Source organism: Hypanus sabinus, chromosome 30, assembly GCF_030144855.1.
Source record: "Hypanus sabinus isolate sHypSab1 chromosome 30, sHypSab1.hap1, whole genome shotgun sequence".
Classification (NCBI taxonomy): domain Eukaryota; kingdom Metazoa; phylum Chordata; class Chondrichthyes; order Myliobatiformes; family Dasyatidae; genus Hypanus; species Hypanus sabinus.
Window position 1 is genome coordinate 5,849,421 of NC_082735.1, and position 20,675 is coordinate 5,870,095.

A 20,675-nucleotide genomic window follows, 5' to 3' on the forward strand; every position below is an offset into this window, starting at 1 on the left:
CCTGAAAGGTCAGCATGTAACCAAAAAATACAGGGCTGTGGGAACCGCAAAGCACCACCGAGGGGACCTCCACCCTCTTCTTCCCGCTGTTGCAGAAGGAGCTTGCTGTGGGGAATTCCAGTCTCCTCATAGATCTGCAGGCTCCTGTTTAAGGAAAGTTTGCATTAGCTAAGTACTGATAGTCAGGCTACAACAAACATGTAGTCTTTTCTAACCAACAAGTGTCTTGTCTTGTCTGTACTGCACCAACCGCCGCGACTGGCGTATAAACGTGCAGGAGCAGTGTGTGGTTAAGTGCCTTGCTCAAGGACACACACACTGCCTCCGCCAAGGCTTGAACTAACGACCTTCAGATTGCCAGCCCAAAGCCTTAACCACTTGGCCACGCGCCAAGATGTTAAAACATCTTCATCATCCATGGAGTCCAGTGCTCAGTGTCACAAACAAAAGTACACGAGATTTCAAGGAGAATCCTATAACTTACATAATTAAGTGTGGAAGACTCTATCCAGTGGCAAATCCCAACTGACAAAGTAGAAAGAAATTGTTACAGCAACACACACAAAACGCTGGTGGAACGCAGCAGGCCAGGCCGCATCTATAGGAAGAAGCGCTGTTGACGTTGCGGGCCGAGACCCTTCGTCAGGACTAACTGAAAGGAAAGATAGTAAGAGATTTGAAAGTAGGGGGGGGGGAGGGGAAAATGCAAAATGGTAAGAGAAGACCGGAGGGGGTAGGGTGAAGCTGAGAGCCAGACAGGTGATTGTCAAAAGGGATACAGAGCTGGAGAAGGAAAAGGATCATGGGACGGGAGGCCTAGGGAGAAAGAAAGGGGGAGGGGAGCACCAGAGGGAGATGGAGAACAGGCAGAGTGATGTGCAGCGAGAGAAAAAAAACTAAATATATCAGAGATGGAGTAAGAAAGGGGGGGGCATTAACTTAAGTTAGAGAAGTCAATGTTCATGCCATCAGGTTGGAGGCTACCCAGCCGGTATATAAGGTGTTGTTCCTCCAACCTGAGTGTGGCTTCATTTTGACAGTAGGAGAGGCCATGGATAGACATATCAGAATGGGATTGGGACGTGGAATTAAAATGCATGCCCACTGGGAGATCCTGCTTTCTCTGGTGGACAGAGCGTAGGTGTTCAGCGAAATGGTCTCCCAGTCTGTGTTGGGTCTCACCAATATATAAAAGGCCACACCGGGAGCACCGGACACAGTATACCACACCAGCCGACTCACAGGTGAAGTGTCGCCTCACCTGGAAGGACTGTCTGGGGCCCTGAATGGTGGTGAGGAAGGAAGTGTAAGGGCAGGTGTAGCACTTGTTCTGCTTACAAGAATAAGTGCCAGGAGGGAGATCGGTGGGAAGGGATGGGGGGGGGGGGGGGGGGGAAACGAGTGGACAAGGGAGTCGCATAGGGAGCGATCCCTGCGGAAGGCAGAAAAAGTGGGGTAGGGAAAGATGTGCTTGGCAGTGGAATCCCATTGGAGGTGGCGGAAATTATGGAGAATTATACGTTGGATCCGGAGGCTGGCAGGGTGGTAGGTGAGGATAAGGGGAACCCTATCCCAAGTGGGGTGGCAGGCAGATGGGCGGGAAATGGGAGAGATGCATTTGAGAGCAGAGCTGATGGTGGAAGAAGGGAAACCCCTTTGTTTAAAAAAGGAAGACATCTCCTTTGTCCTGGAATGAAAAGCCTCATCCTGAGAGCAGATGAGGCGGAGACGGAGGAATTGTGAGAAGGGGATAGCATTTTTGTAAGAGACAGGGTGGGAAGAGGAATAGTCCAGGTAGCTGTGAGAGTCTGTAGGCTTATAGAAGATATCAGTCGATAGGCCGTCTCCAGAGATGGAGACAGAAAGATCAAGAAAGGGGAGGGAGGTGTCAGAAATAGACCAGGAGAATTTGAGGGCAGGGTGAAAGTTAGAGGCAAAGTTAATGAAGTCGACGAGCTCAGCATGCAGGCAGGAGGCAGCGCCAATGCAGTTGTCGATGTAGCGAAGGAAAAGAGGGGGATGGGAGGGGGACGGATACCCATATAGGCTTGGAACATGGACTGTTCCACAAAGCCAACAAAAAGGCATGCATAACTGGGACCCATACGGGTGTCCATGGCTACACCTTTGGTTTGGAGGAAGTGGGAGGAGCCAAAGGAGAAATTATTGAGAGTAAGAACTAATTCGGCTAGATGGAGAGTGGTGGTAGAGGGGAATTGGTTAGGTCTGGAATCCAAAAAGAAGCGGAGAGCTTTGATACGTTGATAGGCTAAATGGAGCACATAGGAACTTCAACACCGGCACAATTCAAATGGACCAAATGCCAGTTTCTCCACCACGAATTCAACACTTCCTTTAGCTTACAAAAGGCAGAGTGATTATAATTAGGCTGCATGAAGCAGGTGGTGTCCACTGACCCTGTGTGACTGGAAAGAGTGAGCTGAAGGCAAGTCTTCAGTCATTGTGCAAAGTAATAATGCATTAACTTCCACGTAGCAGCTTACAGTAACTCCTCAGCACCAGGTTTACAATATGCTCTATCACAATACTGCACTTTAGTCTTGCAGAAATATTAACAGACTCTGCACTTAAAATGAGTCTGGCTCAGATAGCTTGCATAGTTAAAGTTAGAGGACAATTAGCAATTGCTGGCACTTACTGCATGTGCTGACATCAGACCCCATTTTCCATGAGCCTTGCAACACATCTACGATTTTCTAGCTGGAGGCAATATAGGACAGTGAGTGCCCACACCCTCCCCATCACCACTGTTTTACCAGAGAATGGCAAGATGGTGGAGGGGAGAAGGAAGTGTTTGTGCTAGGGAGCCCAGAAGGCCTTCCTGAAGGTTGAACTGAAGGAGCAGCCACTGTGCAATTCTCGCTAATGGACACGCAGAATGTTGCCTCACAGTAGAAATGTGAGCTGTAATACTTGGAAGCACTCTTCATTTGTATTGCCTGTAACAGTCATAACCAAGATTCCTCAAACCACTCAACATTTACACAGATAATCTTACTCCCAAAGTCCTTCCATACCTATCATTTCCATACCAATTCATTCTCACAGAAGCCATGCAAGGTGATGCCACAGAAACATTTGGAATGCTCCAAATGCTAAATTCAGGAAACATTTTTCTGCCTTTTTCATGTCAGGCCTTCAGGAGAGACCCACAGACCTATCACCGCACTCCACTCAACCAGCTGAAGAATGAGAGAGTAAATGACAATATCAGTGCACCTGACAGCATAACGTGCCTCCCCTACATAATGTGTCATCCAAAAGATGGCTTCTTTCATCTATTCTCCTGAATATCCACTGGAACTTCCGGTTTAAGGTGGCTCTGGTGAAACTCGACGACTGCTTGTTGGTGGCAAATAAAACATAGAGAACTACTAAATACTTCAATTATGACAGCTTTTTCTGCTAAACGATCACTGCAAACATTAGACTGTAACTTTCCTGGTGGAGTTCATCTTCTGAACCTCCTGTACGACCTGAACTGAAGTCTCGAAGGTGCAGGACTGCTGCGGGCTGGTGTGTGCCAATTGAATCAAGACAGTGGGGTACTGGCTGGAGAGCGGGGAATGAGCCAATGTTTGGCCATTCCTGGAACAAACTTGGAGGCAATTCAATTTGACAGTGCCGAGGGGATGCAGAGTCGAGACCTGGGCCTAAGAGCAAGGTAAGACCCCAGGTTTTATCAATTTAACTGCCAAGTCAAATTGAAAAGTTGGGTACTGGCACTGGCCCAAGAACATACCAAAGTGGTAGGGTCTGGGTTTGAGTGCAAGATTTGGACAATTTAAGCAGCGGGGCAAGATTGAAAAGATGGGGTGTTGGGACCAGAGGCTAGGCATGGGTCAGTTCAAATCTTCTCTGTGCTGAACTTCAACTCCTTACTCTGCGAAGTTTACTAATCTCTGCACCGAACTGTGGCTGTGACCTGCAACTATCATTGTGGACTCACTTTTGGGAACTTCAGTTCTTAATGTTATTTGCTTACTTCTATCGTTCTCACGTTTCATTTTCTTTTTTTTTCCTCTCTGCACATTGGGTGCTTTACAGTGTTTTGTCTTAATGAGTTCTGTTGAGTTTCTTTGTTTTGCAGCTGCCTGTAAGATGACAAGCCTCAAGGTTGTATAAAGAATACATACTTTGATAATAAAGGCACTTTGACTTTGAGTGGCAGCCAGGACTGTGTTTTCAAAGCTTCCAACTCAGGTCATACCTGACAGTCCATCTGGCACTGCATTTTACTTTTTCCATGTCAGCTCTGCCCCATGGACAGGCCTCGTAATTCAATGAAAGCATGACAGTGGGATGCACAATGGATCAAATTACGTATTTGTAAGGAAAGAGTTAAATATGATTTCTCCTTGGTACATGCTATAATGAAATGGAAGTCTGTAAGACAAAGTGGTGTTCGCCTGGGAATGTGATTGTATTAAGAATATTAAAGGACTACAAGTCTACAGCCTTGTGGGTAGATGTACGTGTTTGTCTAGAGAAGGTCACTGTGCAGGTGCAGGGACCAAACGGTGTTTTATGTCTCAAAGTACAGGGGTAAGAGTTATTTTTGAGTTTTGAAGGGATCTTGAAGGGTATAAAAAGGGGCACTTTCTTTGTGCAAAGGGAATCTTCTCTTATACGGAGTCATGATTAGTGCTGAAGATTGGAAATGGAGACAAGGACATCGAGTAAAAGAGAAAGCTGTGTCAAAGTTTGTCGGATCTGTGGCTCCCTCTGGCACTCTGCAGACCAGCTCATTTAGTGGCTGATAAATATATTTTTTCTATTCTGCACTGCTGCTTCATTAACCAATTGCTTTCCTTCTTGGATTGCATGTTTTATATCACTAATAAAGTGATTTTTCATGGTTCAACATATTTACAGTGACTCCTTTGTTTGTGAATGTATTCACAGAGACCCAGATCATTTCATCATCATTCACGTCATGAAATACTTTGCAGCAGCAGCAGTAAAGCGCAATACACAAAACTACGGTGCTGTGCCAAGGTCTTGGGCATCCTAGCTATATATATGTGCCTTACACTGGTGCACAGTACTGTATGCAAAGGTTCTTTGCTAAATCAGAAAAGGTCACAGAGATAACTTTTAAATATTTTCATTCTATATAAATTCCACCGATAAACAACTGGTTAAATGTCTCTCACATTTGGCCTACCTTGCCACTTTCCTTTTATCGTGTGGGTGTAACTTTTCGGCCATTTCAGGATCCACTTCAACCAGTCGTGTGTACAGCTCTTGGAAGTCAAGTTTTTCTAGTTCTTCTTTCCTTGTGGTTGATGAAGTCACAAAGCCTCCATCTGCAGCAGAGCAAACAGTCCCTTCCTGCAGCACAGACAGCAGGACAAATTAAACCCATCGAGTAAATGAATGCCAGAAATCAAACAGCAGCAGGGAGACAGTGAAAATGTCACATCGTAAGGACACCAATCAAGAGCCAGTGTTCAGAATTCTCAAGCTTCACGACTTCAGCAGAGTCAATCATTACCATCACCTTATATGGGCATTAATCACACTGTCTCCAGTCCTTGTACAATGCAGAGAAGTTGCACCAGGAGCCCATTCTATGCTTTCTGATTCTCCCATAGTCCCAGAGTCCTGAAGAAGGGTCTCGCCCCAAAACTCCGACCTGCTTATTCATTTCCACAAATGCTGCCTGACCTGCTGAGTTCCTCCAGCATTGTGTGTGTGTGTGTGTGTGTGTGTGTGTGTGTGTGTGTGTGTGTGTGTGTGTGTGTGTGTGTGTGTGTGTGTTGCTTTGGATTTCCAGCACCTGCAGACTTTCATATGTTTATCCTCTATAAATTTTTCAAAGACATGTTGACCAACTGCTAAGAAAGCTAAAAATGGATCATTATGGTATATTTTCCAAATGGTATCTGAATGTGTAGAAAACATCGGAATCATGTGTCTCAATAACAAAACTCGATGGGCTACCCTCCCTTAGACAGACTGACTGGCTTGACTTTGTATCTGTCACTTACCCACTGCATTTCCCCATCTTTTAACAACGAGCAATAGCACAGCTTAACATACCCCTTTATCACGAGAGTCATATAACATTGTGTTGTGTTTTCATTTGCACCTCCCCACCCCATCGTCCATCATCAATCAGCCTTGACAAAGCTGAGTGACAGCCTTCTCCATACCTTTGTGTCCACGAGCACTTTCCACAGCAGCGATTCAATGTAGTAATTGGTTCCTCCAACTATAATCGGGATCTTTTCTCTGTTCATGATATCTTCAATGTGTAAAGTTAATGGAAAGTTACACTAATTCAAGTTTGGTGACTGGAATTGACATAAATATCAGAAGCTACATGACTAAACTCACAGATGGATTGGACCAGATCTGTCAAACCCAGCAAGTACAGCACACCAGGCATTGCAGCCAGAGGATTGTCATGTTTAAAATTACCAGTGCTGAAGAAGAAACAACCAGGTGAGACAATTCATATCCTCGTTACAAACCACAGACCAGAGCTTCCACTATGACAAAAAAGTTTTCACATTCCTTTCACAACCTCCCGAAGAGCTTTCCACACAATGAAACATGACAGTCAATTTACAATGAGCAAACAGCTGCAAATACAAATCTTAACAAATTTCAATGGAATACAAATTTGTTGCCATACAAAAACAAATTTCATGATGTACGCCGGTGATATTAAACTTGACCCTGATTCTAACGATGAGCAGCTAATCTGCTTTTTTAAAATATGTGATAGTAACCAGATGAACAGAGGCCTTCTCAAACTAAATCTTCAGGTAATGAAACATTGCCCTCTTCAAAAGGGTGCCATGAACACTTATAAGCTAACCTGAATAAGATAACCAGGGTACTGCTTTCAAACGACAGCAATTCGAACTGTCTGCCACTTCGCAATTGCTGCACTGGCGATTCAGTCTGGAAGGTTTGTACTGAGGTGTCTGGAGCAGATTTGAATCCACAACCCTACATATGAAACCCAGATCACTATCAACCAACCACAGGGGATTCCTGATCTGCAACATCCCTTCAGAGGGATGTAAGCTGAGGACTGATTTGCCATTTGACTTCACTTCTTTGAGTTTAGTTTGTTAACTAATATTTTCAAAACAGAACACTCCTTGAATGGACATTGGTTTTCAGAGAACATTCAGTTTTAGCTCATTAATACCTCTTTTGACCCCATTATCTCCGGTTTATTACACTGCTTGACATCAGAAAGGATGAGCAGAGGGCTTCCCAAACTAAATATTCAGATCATGAAACTCAATGCATTTACTTCCTGTCAAAAACGTATTCTCAATTGTTCTGTTCATGTTTCTTTCAAGTAAACATTGAGTAAATATACCCCCATCTTCCTGGCAACTGTGAGGATGACTCTGATTGTTTGGAGACATATTCTGTATATGGTCCCAATGGGTCTTTCTTACCCATGTATCTGCACCATCACCCAAGTTACCTCCACCCACCCCCCCAAACATCCTCACCTCAGCTTATTGCTACATCTATGTCTTACCTATCTCCAGGTGATGGCCTCCCACCTTCCATGAATGAGTTTCCAACCAAAACTTTACTTGTAACTTCACACCTGTGTCCACGGATCAATGATGACACACACAAAAAGCTGGAGGAACTGAGCAGGTTAGGCAACATCGATGGAATGAACAGTCGACATCTCTGGCCGAGACCCTTCTTCGGGACTGGAAAGGAAGGAGGAAGACGCCAGAATAAAATGGTAGGGGGAGGGGAAGGAGGATGAGCGAGAGATGATAGGTGAAGCCAGGTGGGTGGGAAAGGTAAAGGGCTGAAAATGACGGAATCTGACAGGAGCAGCTCTGCTCCATCCACCAAATGTGGCACTTCCCATTCCTACTCTAACGTGTCGATCCATCACCTCCTGTTGTGCTACAATGCAGCCACCCTCAGAGTGGAGGAGAAACACCTCATATTCCATTTGTGTAACCTACAGCCTGATGGCATGAATATAAATCTCTTCTTTTCCCGTGAAAATTCATCTCCAATTTTCTGTAAGTGGGCTCCAGAATATCCCAAATAATTTCAAAGGCCAAGTAGATGCATCATCAGCGTCTGTGCCTCCAAGAGCCACAGCGTTCTCGGGAATTGCTCTCAAAATGTCGGCTTCCAAACATCTTTCCAAAATTTACAAACTTCTGATAACACAGAGCAGTATCTCATATCAAAATCTGATTGATTTTAGAAACTATAAGGACATTTGCTTCCTGTCAAAAAGCATGGCCAAACAGCCAAGGAACCAATCACACTGTAAGTTCACCGATGACACAACACTGCTTGGGGCTCAGAAACAACAATGAGACTGCTTAGAGAGCTTGAGGCCTGGTGACAGGCTGACAGTCACTTCCTCAATGTTAACAACACAAGGGAGATGGTTATCAACTTCAGGAGAACCCACATCACTCACATCCCTCTTTGCATCAGTTTCAAATTCCTGGGCGTGCACATCTCACAAACCCTTTCATGGTCATATCGGCCACATTGAAAAAGCTCAGCAATGCCTTTCCTTTCTGAGGAGGCTGAAAAGAGCTGGACTATGCACATCATATTCCCAGCCTTCTATAGACGTGCAATTGAGAACATCCTAATATGCTGCATCACTGCGTGGTAGGGAAACTGCACTGCGGCAGACGGAGTTTAAACAGCCCAACACATCACGGACACCAGCCTACCCACCATCAGGGATATATAACGTGTGAGAAAAAGGTCATCCCGCCCAACCTGTTATGGTCTGTTTGTCCCATTCCTGTCAGGGAAGAGGCTACAAGTATCCGTGCCAGAACCACTGATCTCAGGAAGATAGTTCCCCCAAACCGTCACGCTAATCAATACCTCCACCCCACCACCACTCCATCCATATCAGTCACTCCTCTCCAGACCCTCAGCGCCCTCCCCCCTCTGGCACTACCACATTACCCTTACACTCCACACCTCATATCTACACCAACAGTCACCGTCCGACTGCTACCACCCAGAAGAGCTCCGCTTGCCAAGAGTCACTCAAGTCACCTTAGGTACAGAAGCTCCTGTTACTTTATGTACACTCAGTCTGTTATGTATTTCAGGCCTCACTCAGTTACTGCTGCAGTGTTTTGTACGACTGCACTTATATTTATATTTCTTGTGTTTTTCATGCTACATTAGATCTGGAGAAACAAATCATTTTGTTCACCTGGTTACTGAAGAGGATTCTTGAACGAATCTGGATTTAAAATGCTAAATAAACCTCCCACAGCATAGCAACTGAAATCACTAGACATTCCCCATACAGATAACATCACAACTCTCTGCCTGCACAGCATGAAGGATATTATGGACAGTGCCTTATTCCTGAAATCCACCACCGAATAGGAAGAGACCAGTGGGTCGAGGAAGCTGATCATGTGATGAGTGCAGAGCCGCTGCTCCTCGGCTGTCACCTTGTTTGTGATGATGTCCAGACCTTTGTAAACCTGCAATACACACATCAACCATACCGGCATCGTTGTACAGCTCCAGCTCATGGTATCGCTTTGCTTGTCTCCTGAAGCTGACATTTGTCACAACCCTTCACATCACTGCTCACCTTCCAACCCTAAATAGAATCCAAACCTCCAAATCCTTGCCAGTAATTAAAGAGTTAATAGGAAGCTATTCAACCCCCCCCCCCCCCCCCCCCCCCCCCCCCCGTGCCCATTCCAGCACTCCCCTCCCCCTAGCCACAGGTGGTGCCTTCCCCAGTATTCATCTCCAAGATTTCTGTCTCCAACAGAAGTTGCAGTCACCCACCTCAACACACTGTTTTATTCTCAACTCTCTTCCAATGTACCAGAACTGCATCCCCAAACTGTTCTTCCCACCTCTCACTGTAGTGTAGAGGTTAGCCTAACTCTATTCCACACCAGCAGGAAGATCAGGGATCAATTCCTCACTCGGTCTGTAGAAAGAGTTTGTACATTTTCTCCGTGACCACGCAGGTTTCCTCCGAGTGTTCCAGTTTCCTCCCAAGTTCTAAAGACTTAAGGTTTGGATTAGTAAGTGGTGGGCAGGCTATGTCGGAGATAGAAGCGTTTTAACGTTTGCCGTTGCTAAGCGAAATCCTCTCTGATTTGATTTGATACAAATAGGACAATTCACTGCAAGTTTCAATGTACAAGTGAAAACTAAAGCTAATCTTTACTCTCTCACAACCTTCCTCCCTTTCCCCCAGCCTACCTCCTCATTCTTAAACCGATTCCCATAACCCCATCCTACTCCCTCACTCATTCCCCTCACACTCATTTCTCATCCCTCACCCCTACATCTCCTGTCCTACCACCTGCTCACTCCCTCATCTCACTCCTCACCCCTACATCTCCTGTCCTACCACCTGCTCACTCCCTCATCTCACTCCTCACCCCTACATCTCCTGTCCTACCACCTGCTCACTCCCTCATCTCACTCCTCATCCCTATATCTCCCATCCTACCACTTATCCCAGCCACTCACTCCCTCATCCCGGCTGTCTCTAATCACCCACCGCCTGACTCCGTTACCTGCATGGAATCAGCGCTGACAATCTCCCCGCGAAGCCTCCGGCCTAATTCCAGCGCCAGCCTCGACTTGCCAGTGCCGGTAGCGCCGAGGATCACCACCAGCGGCACCGAACGGCCCAACGACGACAGCGCGGCCATCGCGGCGCGGCGGGCCGACGCTTGGATGTGGGGGGCGGAGACTCTGGGGGTCAGGGCCGGGACCGTCGGGACAGGATTGGGTAGTGAAGCGTTGTAGGCAGGGCTGGGCGGGACCAGTCGGAGAACCTTCCGGGCGTCATTGGGCGATGTGGGGGGCGTTGATGGGAAGTGACATGTGATGGGCAGGACAAATCGGGACAGGATTGGGTAGTGAAGCGTTGTAGGCAGGGCTGGGCGGGACCAGTCGGAGAACCTTCCGGGCGTCATTGGGCGATGTGGGGGGCGTTGATGCGAAGTGACCTGTGATGGGCAGGACAAATCGGGACAGGATTGGGTAGTGAAGCGTTGTAGGCAGGGCTTGGCGGGACCAGTCGGAGAACCTTCCGGGCGTCATTGGGCGATGTGGGGGGCGTTGATGGGAAGTGACCTGTGATGGGCAGGACAAATCGGGACAGGATTGGGTAGTGAAGCGTTGTAGGCAGGGCTTGGCGGGACCAGTCGGAGAACTTTCCGGGCGTCATTGGGCGATGTGGGGGGCGTTGATGGGAAGTGACATGTGATGGGCAGGACAAATCGGGACAGGATTGGGTAGTGAAGCGTTGTAGGCAGGGCTTGGCGGGACCAGTCGGAGAACCTTCCGGGCGTCATTGGGCGATGTGGGGGGCGTTGATGGGAAGTGACCTGTGATGGGCAGGACAAATCGGGACAGGATTGGGTGGTGAAGAGTCGTAGGCGGGCATTAGTGGGAAGTGGTCAGGACAAGGCAGAGGATCTTCGAAGGGTTAAACGAGGTCACCAACCCCAATCGTTATCCTGTTCCATACATCCAAGACTTTTCGGCGCATTTAGTCGGAAAGTTCATTTTTTCTAAAGTTGACTGAGTTAGGGGCTACCATCTGTGTGCTCAGAGGACAATCCCAAAATGACTGTGATAACAACACACACAAAATGCTAGTGGAACACAGCAGGCCCCGCAGCATCTATAGATCTTCTCCCTGTAGATGCTGCCTGGCCTGCTGTGTTCCACCAGCATTTTGTGGGGGTTGTTGTTTGAATTTCCAGCATCTGCAGATTTCCTGGTGATGACTCTGATAACCCCGTTTACCCTCCCAAGTTTCTGCTCATGCTGTTTGAGCTGAAAGATACAGCACAGACCGATAGATTCTGTATTCAAAGACCTGGATTTTCTTTTGTTTACCTGGATGACATACTTGTCCCTAGTGGATCCAAGTCCAAACACGTGTCTCATCTCCACACACACTTTGAGCATTTAAGCCAGCACAGGTTGATTATTAATCCTGTTAAATGCCAGTTTGGGTTGTCAACCGTTGACTTTTTTGACCATTACATCTCTGCAGAAGGTGTGAAACCTCTCCCATCAAAAGTCCCTGCTGTTACGGGATGTCCACCGACACACTACAAACAAAACTACAGGAGCTTATAGGTATGGCAACTTTCTATCACTGCGTCATTCTGAAAGCTGCTTCACCTGTATAGTGCCCTTGAAGCAACATCTCTCATCACGCGCTTGACTAGTCAGCAGACATGACCGGAGCATTTGATGGAACCAAACAAGCTCTTCCCAATGTGACCCTACTGCAGCCCCTCCTCCCCAACGCACCCAGGGCTATTATTACTGACGCTTCAGACGATGCTGTGGGAGCTGCTCACCTTCGTCACCGGCAGCTCTGTCCCCATCATTGACCGTGAGCTTCTCGGTCTCGATCTCTATTTGTTTTCTTCTCGAGGGTCGCCATTTCACGGTGTTCATTGACAACAGACACCCTCATGCACACTATGGCCAAAATATCAGATCCTTGGTCGGCACCACAGCGATGCCACCTGGACTACAGATCAGAGTTCACGGCTGATGTACATCAAGGGGTAAAGCATTGAGGCTATACTGTTACGAACCCCGTAACTGGGTCACTTACCAGCAAAGATAGAGAGGTCCATTGAAGTCTGATGGTACTATTTTTAACAGTATTTATTGATAAAGGGGCACAAGAATAAGATCAATGCAAACATACGGATAATATACGTCGTAAATACTAAATCTAAAAGCGCGGGTATAATAATAATCAATAAGCAATAGCTCTATCGTTGTCCAGGGGATAATGTATTGTCCGATGGAAATATAAAAGTCACTGTTAGTTTGTTCAAGCTGCAGCGTTTTGGGCTTGAGAGAGAGACGGTTAAACTTGCCCAGTTCTTTTATGATGCCAATCCTTCGAGTCTTTTGGGAGTTGGTTTCCCCGTTGTTAGCTAAAAGCCGTTTTTCCGTGGTAAGGGCACCGGTTTCTGGGGCAAATGGAACCGAACGTACATGGTCTCCCCACCGGCTTCCGCTATTACGGGATCGCTAGCGTTTCTTCTGGTGCATCTGAGGGGCTGTTCCCACAGACCCTCTTTTATCCTGACTCACAAGGTCTCAGATGTCAATCAGGTTGGGGGTGATGCAATCCCTCCCTCAACCAGCCCACTTTGTCTGAGGGCTTCCACGTAGCACAGTATTGCAATACACAAGTTCGTCTTCAAGAGACAATGGCCGTGTCCCGTAGCTTTATATCGCTGGGGGAATGAAACGTTCCGCACATCTCTCTCTCTCATTTCCTGGGTCTCCTGACCCAAGTCAATAGTGATCTTGCGATTCTCACAAAGGAGGGGGCTACCCCGCACCCTTCGGCCCCTCAGAACTGTGGTACATGCATAACAATACACAAAGGGGTTGACCATGCCAGTGCGGCAGCTGACCAGGCTACTGACCCAGAGGTTCAGGCTTACAGCATCGAACAGCAGTCACGGGTCTGCGGTTGGTCCAGGGAAGCTGGTGTTTCTCTACTACGATGTCTCAATCAGTCGCTCTCACCCCCATCGTGTCCACACACTGTTTTTATCTCCATTCAAGGCCTCTTGCATCTGGGCCAGAAGGCCTTACAGAAACTGGTTGTACTAAAGTTTGTGTGCCATGGCCTTAGAAAGGATATGTGTGATTGGAGTACAGCCTTTGTTGAGAGCCAGTGGGCGAAAATTACCGTTAGCCATCATATTCAGGCATCATTGGCATATTTTGAGATCCTTGAGTGACGGCCTGACCATATCTATCTGGACCTGCTTGATACCCTTCCATCCTCCCACAGTTTAACACTCTTCCTTACCATGGTGGACCGTACCAGCAGGTGGCCAAGGGTCGTCCCTCTAGCATCGACGTTAGCCACAGACATTGTCGGTCATTCATCAACCCCTGGGTTGCTCGGTTTGGCACTCCATCTGATCATTCGTCTGACCACAGTCCCCAATTCACCTCAGACCAATGGACTGAGATAGCTCAGAACCTTGGCATTAGGCTACATCACACCACGGTGTATCACCTGCAATCCAATGGATTAACCACTCTTGAAAGGCTGCCTGACGGATGAGTAAACACAAAGTACACTGCAGATGCTGCGGTCAAATCAAGACATCAGGAGTCCTGACGAAGGGTCTGGACCCAAAACGTTGACTGCTTCTTTCAACGGATGCTACCCGACCTGCTGCGTTCATCCAGCTTTCCTGATGGATGAGTGTTGTGTTGGCATGATCATCTCCAGTGGGTCCTGCTGGGGCTCAGAATGGCTTGATGAGAGACCTGCCTTCGTTCACGGCTGAGTTGGTAGCCATTATGAGTGCTAGGTAATTTTATTCCTGAAACCACAACCACCTAGTTGCCCTCTCCACAGCATTCCACCCCCTCAGTGAATTCAATTCTTCTGCAGCAATTCCTGGTTGGCCTCTCCACAGCGTTCCATCCTTCTCAGTGAATTCAATTCCTTTGCAGCTATTCCTACTTCCTATGATGGTGTACAACACTCTTGAATTCCTGTTGACCCACATTCCGCCTCATTTGTTTCTGTCGGCCATGATGCACACCAACGTCCAGCAGGCCCCCTTACAGTGGCATGTTCCTCATTTTGGAACAGAGAGTGAAGTCTTTTATCATAGATAGGAGAGATAAACCTGAACGTATTTCAGTAAATCGCCTTGAAGCTGCTCACCAAAATTTGGAGAATTCTGCTACCATGGCCTGGCATCACGACATGACTACTAGCATGTCAACACATCTCTGGGTGAGCCAGAGGCATGGAGCATGGGACCTGAGATGGGTGGCTCGTCGAAGCTCTGGACAGGTTCACAATGCCGGTTTTAGTCACTCCAAAGGAGTGACCTCTGCAGGGTAATGTAATGGGTGAAAACATATGCATAATTCACAAGCACCGACATACAGTTGGGGTTCACTTTATCTGACCGATAATGTAATTGTGTAAAGGAGCTTTAGTGTGCTTTATGTTCTGTGTTTGGTCGACAATAAGGAAGTTGTTACGCTTTCCTTGAAACATAAAACACCTCTGCCATTTTATTTATGAAAACTTACAGAGGATTGAATTCAAGAGGATGTCTAATAATGGAGCTGATGGATTGTCCCATTTACCCTTGGAAAAGGAAATAGCAGAAAACATTACAAAAAAAAAGCTCCTCTTGACCTAACAGAAATAAAATGTCTCCCAATTACAGCAGGGACGATCCAATAGGAAATCAGAAAAGACACCACACTGTCTCAGTCTACATGGCCACACAAAATGGCTGGAATGTGCAGCAGAAACTCCAGCTCCCCCATTTTTACCAGCACCAGGATGAACTTGCTCTTGACAGGGGTTCCCTTCTGTGGGGATTGAGAGTTGTTCTACATCCAAACTGAGAGCTGAAGTGTTCAAGGAGTGACATGTCAGTCATCAAGGAGTGGTTAATATGAAAGTGTTGGCTCGAAGATTTGTCGGGTGGCCTGGGATAGATCAGAAGATTGAGCAGTTTGTCATGCACTGTGTGGGACGCCAACGTCCAGAAGATGCCACGAACAGTGCCTATCCATCGCTGGAAAAAGCCCGCATTGCCTTGGCAGAGGAATTTTGTGGATTTTTCTGGACCATTCATGGGCACAGATTCCTTGGTTGTAGATGCAGCTACAAAGTGGGAGAAGTGTTCCCAATAGCCTCCACTGCAGCCTCACTGATGCACCATCAACAACTCACTCTGAGACGTAAAGGCGAGATATCGGCTTTTATTGACTGGAAGAAGGAACCAGCAGTGAGTGACCATCATACTACATCCTGGAGAATGAGGCAGAGAATCAGACCTCAATCGCCTTTATACAGGAGCCTGTGGGAGGAGCCACAGGAGCAGTCAGAAGGGGGCGTGTCCAGACAGGCACACTTAGTTCACCACATTCACCCCCACTTTGTTTAAAAGAGTCCCCATGTGGCGAAGTTTCTTACAGGTCAAGTCTATCAGGTGGTCGAATCTGTCGCTGCGATCTACGTAGCACCGGCTGTGATTGCACCGATGCCGGCGACATTGGTGATTGCACAGGAGACGGAGGTTGTGCTGGTTCCAGCTCATGCATGTGCGAGGCACCTGGTATATATGTGTACGAAGCGCCCGGTATATAAGTGTCATGAGGAGTCTGTGTAGGGCCTGGTGAGCGCGGTGTCACCTCAGGTACAGGGTTCATAGTTACCGGAGAGTGCTCAGGGCAGTGGTCTGCTGCACCTGCGGGCGCCAGGTCGCGGACGGAGACTGTGTCCTCCCGCCCATCAGGTAAGACCACGTAAGCATACTCGGGGTTCGCATGCAGAAGGTGAACCCTCTCGACCAGCGGGGAGTATTTATTGCTCCTCACATGTTTCCGGAGCAGCACTGGCCCCGGGGACGTCAGCCAAACTGGTAGAGTGGTCCCAGTGACAGACTTCCTGGGAAAAGAGAATAGGAGTTCGTGGGGGGGGGGGGTGCCATCTTACCACCTGGGCCCTCCAAGGGCTTCTGCTTGGCTCAATGATCCCCTCCCTGAGCAGCCGCTGCACCTCTGACTGAATGAAGGCCCTGTTCCCCGCACTGTACCTCCTGCTTTTAGTCACCACCGGTTTACAGTCAGGGTCAGGTTGGCGAACAGCGGCGGGGGAGGGACCTTGAGGGTGGAGAGACTGCAAGTGGTGTCGGTAGCGCAGCTGTCAGCATGGTGTTGGATGGGATGTGTGTGTCGCTGTGTGTGTGTGGTCAGTAGTGATGAAGTCCCACAAAACTGAGGATTCCTGACAGTGAGTGGTGGGAGGGGCCCATCATATACCATAGTCACACTTTCGAGATGGCTCTGGAAGTCCAGCCCCAATAGCACAGGCGCGCACAGTTGAGGCATGACCAGTAGCGCAAAGTTCCAATATTCTGTGCCTTGCACCACCAATGTCGCTACACAACCCGCCCGGATGTCTGTGGAATGCGACCCAGAAGCCAAATGGATCCTCTGACTTACTGGCCGTGTTGCGAGTCCGCAGCGTTGCACTGTGTCCGGGTGAATAAAACAATCAGTGCTGCCCATATCAAACAGGCATCTAGTCCTGTGCCCCTCCACCAGGATGTCCATCATTGACCTTGCAAGCTGGTGTGGGGCGCTTTGGTCGAGGGTTACAGTGGCCAGAGTTGAGCCGTCGGGGTACCCGGTAAGCATCGGAGGGTCGAGGGCGGGGCATGCTGACGCAGACAAATATGGCCGCCCACATCTGGGCATACAAGATGGCGGCCCCCACGGCACACCTGCAGCGCTGCACTCCGCTCGAGGTTGAGACTTACAGACCTTGGCGAAATGGCCCCGCTTTCCGCAGCTGGAGCAGGTCGCTTCTTGCGCTGGGCAGCGTTTTCGGGGGTGCTTTTTGAGGCCGCAGAAATAACAAAGCACAGGCTTCTGATGGGCCACCGCCGTGGTCGGGTTCGGGGAGCTCATGGAATCACGACTGGCAGCGGCGAATTCGCTCACGCGAGCCGGCGGTGGCGGGATCTGAGGCGTCCACGGAACTGGCGGGGAATTGCGTGGCTGGACAGCGTCGGCGTAGTGCAGCGCAGCTTCCAGAGCGTTGGCCATCTCGATCGCCGAGCGTAAGGTAAGATCAGAGTTTTCCAGCAGTCGCTGGCGCATGTACACTGACCTCAGTCCCGTCACAAAGGTGTCTCGTACTAGCAGCTCCGCATGTTGTTCTGCCGTGAGCGTCTTGCAGTCACAAGCTCGGACGAGTGTCTGTAGTGCTCGGAGAAACTCAGCGATCTATTCTCCAGGCCGCTGTCGCCAGGTAGCTAGACGATGTCTTGCGTAGACGATGTCTTGCGTAGACGGTGTTCACCGGCCACAGGTACTGTCTTTTGAGGGCATCCAGTGCCCCATCGTAGGTCGGCAGGTCCAGGATAATGGAATAAACTTTTGGGGTGACCCTCGAGAGGAGAATTCTGTACATAACGGCAGGGTCAGTCGCACGAAGCTCCGCCAAGTATGATTGGAAGCATGCAAGCCAGAGTTCAAAAGCAAGAGCTGCTTCAGGGTCTTGAGGGTCCAAATCCAACCTTTCCGGATGTAAAACGGTTTCCATGTTTTAAAACTTCCAGTCAATAAAATTGATGCACCATCAATAACTCACTCTGAGACGTAAAGGCGAGATATCGGCTTTTATTGACTGGACGAAGGAACCAGCAGTGAGTGACCATCATACTACATCCTGGAGAATGAGGCAGAGAATCAGACCTCGATCGCCTTTATACAGGGGCCTGTGGGAGGAGCCACAGGAGCAGTCAGCAGGGGGCATGTCCAGACAGGCACATAGTTCACCACACTCACACATTGTTAACCTGTTGAGAAGCCTCTTCGCAAGGACTGGTGTTGCAGAACACTTCGTCAGTGACAATGGACCAGAGTTTGTGGAAGTCAGTCCTAAGAGTGAATGGAGTAAGACATTACAGCTGCACTGAAACATGCAGGTGCAAATGGCTTGGTGGAAAGTTTTGCCAAAGTCTAAAGAATGCCCTGTGGGCAATGTCAGCAGAATACCATATATTTTGTCGGAAGCTCGCCAGTTTCCTCTTTGAATATCACAATGCAGCACCCTCAACCACCAACAGCTCACCAGCTATGCTGTTCCTTGGTTATCCCTTGTGTTCACGTTGGATCTCCTCAAACCCAGTGTCAGAAGGAGGATGCAGGACAAACAGCAGGGACAAATTGGAGGCTCCTCAAACAAAGAGATTCGATGTTTCCCTCCCAGCAATGCAGTCCTGGCAAGGGTCTACAGGGGTGATGAAATGTAGGTACTCAGAAAGATTAAGAACAGAACTGGACCACTCTCCTGCTCAGTGAAGATTGCATCTGATATCATCTGGAGGCGACATGTCAATCAGTTGAGGAGAGCAGAGTCAACTGCTGGAGAAGAGAAGTGGCTACTATTGTCAGATCTATTTCCTACAGTCTCAGGATGATCTACAACCATAACTGAGGAGGCCTCAGAACCTGAGATTATTTCACAGCCACAAGTCTCACTTTCCAAACAGAGCGATTCCTTTTGCAGGGAAGATGTTATCCCACAAGAGTAAGAAATCCTCCTGAATGGAACAAGTTAAACTTTGCTCTGCTGTGGATGTTTGTACATAGTAGTTGTATTATATAGTATACTGTGCATATAGGTGAGATGTATTTAACATAAAGTAAGATTTTATAGCTCAGTGGGGAGGAGTGTTGGGTATTTAATACTTCGGTAATATTTGAGTAATGTAAATATATTGTTTGACTAAGCATTCTTTGTTGTTTCTATAATTTATTATGGTTATATGTGATACGTGTGCCATTTACTTAAGGTAACCATGAAGTTAGACTCACATTTCTGACTCCCGCGTCTTCCTTTGAAATAGATTAATGCTCTAAAGTTGCAAAACATAACAGATTGGTGGGTGGGTGTTTGGGATGCAGTGACAGAACAAGAAAGAGTCTAGGAGAAACAAAGGTCTCAGTTTGGAACATAGTAACAGAGCCACAAGAGTCCTCTGACTGAGAATTCCAAAGATCTACTGCTTAGCAAATAAGGCCTAATCTGGCTGGCTGCCAGTGGCTAGTGGTCCCACAGGGTTCGGAATTGGGGCTGTTTCTTTTCACGTGCTCTATCCAGGATTTGATGATGATTCCATCATGGCTTTCAGCCCAGATTTGCAGATGATACGAAGTTAAGTGGAGGGGCAGGTAGTGTTGAGGAAGCTGAGAGGCTGCAGAAGGACTTAGACGGATGAGGAGAATGGGCAAAGAAGTGGCAGATGGATATAGTGTTGGTAGAAGGAATAAAGGTGAAGTCTATTTCCTAAATATGGACAAAATTCAAAAATTAGAGGTGCAGAAGCACTGAGGAGTCCTTGTGCAGGGTTCTCTGAAGTTTAACTTGCAGGTTGAGTTTGTGGTAAGGAAGACAAATGCAATGTTAGCATTCATTTTGAGAGCAAGGATGTGATGCTGAAGTTTAATAAGGCATTGGTCAGACCACACTGAGTATTGTGAGCAGTTTTGGGACCCTTATCTAAGAAAATTCCTGCTTGGTGGTGCAATAATATCAGCGCTGGACTCCGGAGTGAAGGTTCCCAAGTTCGAATCCAAGATGAGTTGAGCGTTGAGCTAGCAACTCGGCCTCGTAAAAACAAGAATAGCTTGCTACGGAAACACCGTCATGATGGTGCCCAAATAACTCCACTGCTGAGTTAAAGGCTTCTTCTCTTCTATCTAAGAAAAGATGTGTTGAAGCTGGAGAGGTTTCAAAGGAGGTTCACAAAAATGATTCCAGGATTGGATGACTTGACATATGAAGAGTGTTTGATAGCTCTGGGCCTGAATTCATCATAATTGATCTCAATGAAACCTATCGAATGGTGAAAGGGCTTGATAAAGTGGATGTGGAGAGAATGTTTTCTATGGTAGGAGAGTCTAAGACCAGAGGACACAGCCTCAGAATAGAGGGGCATCCTTTTAGAATGGAGATGAGGAGGAATTTCTTTAGCCAGTGAGTGGTGAATCTGTGGAATTCATTGCTATGTTACTGTGGAGGACAAGTCATTGAGTATATCTGAAGCGGAGGTTGATAGGTTCAT

General features: G+C 47.7%; 1 protein-coding gene across 2 annotated transcripts in view; it reads right to left on the reverse strand.

Annotated features, from left to right (window-relative positions):
* The window catches only part of trit1 (tRNA isopentenyltransferase 1), a 54,933-nt gene extending 44,182 nt beyond the window's left edge, over positions 1-10,751 (reverse strand). Inside the window, exons 1-5 of one of the 2 annotated variants that reach the window (XR_009508647.1) lie at positions 10,566-10,751; positions 9,361-9,503; positions 6,180-6,276; positions 5,189-5,355; positions 2-144 (exon numbers count right to left, since the gene is read on the reverse strand). Coding sequence is in view for 1 of the 2 variants with exons in the window: in XM_059954267.1 (XP_059810250.1) it covers positions 2-144; positions 5,189-5,355; positions 6,180-6,276; positions 9,361-9,503; positions 10,566-10,703 (688 nt within the window). In the remaining variant the exon portion in view is untranslated. The remainder of the gene's footprint in view (position 1; positions 145-5,188; positions 5,356-6,179; positions 6,277-9,360; positions 9,504-10,565) is intronic. The other variant, XM_059954267.1, reaches the window with a different exon arrangement.
* Positions 10,752-20,675: the final 9,924 nt, after the last annotated feature.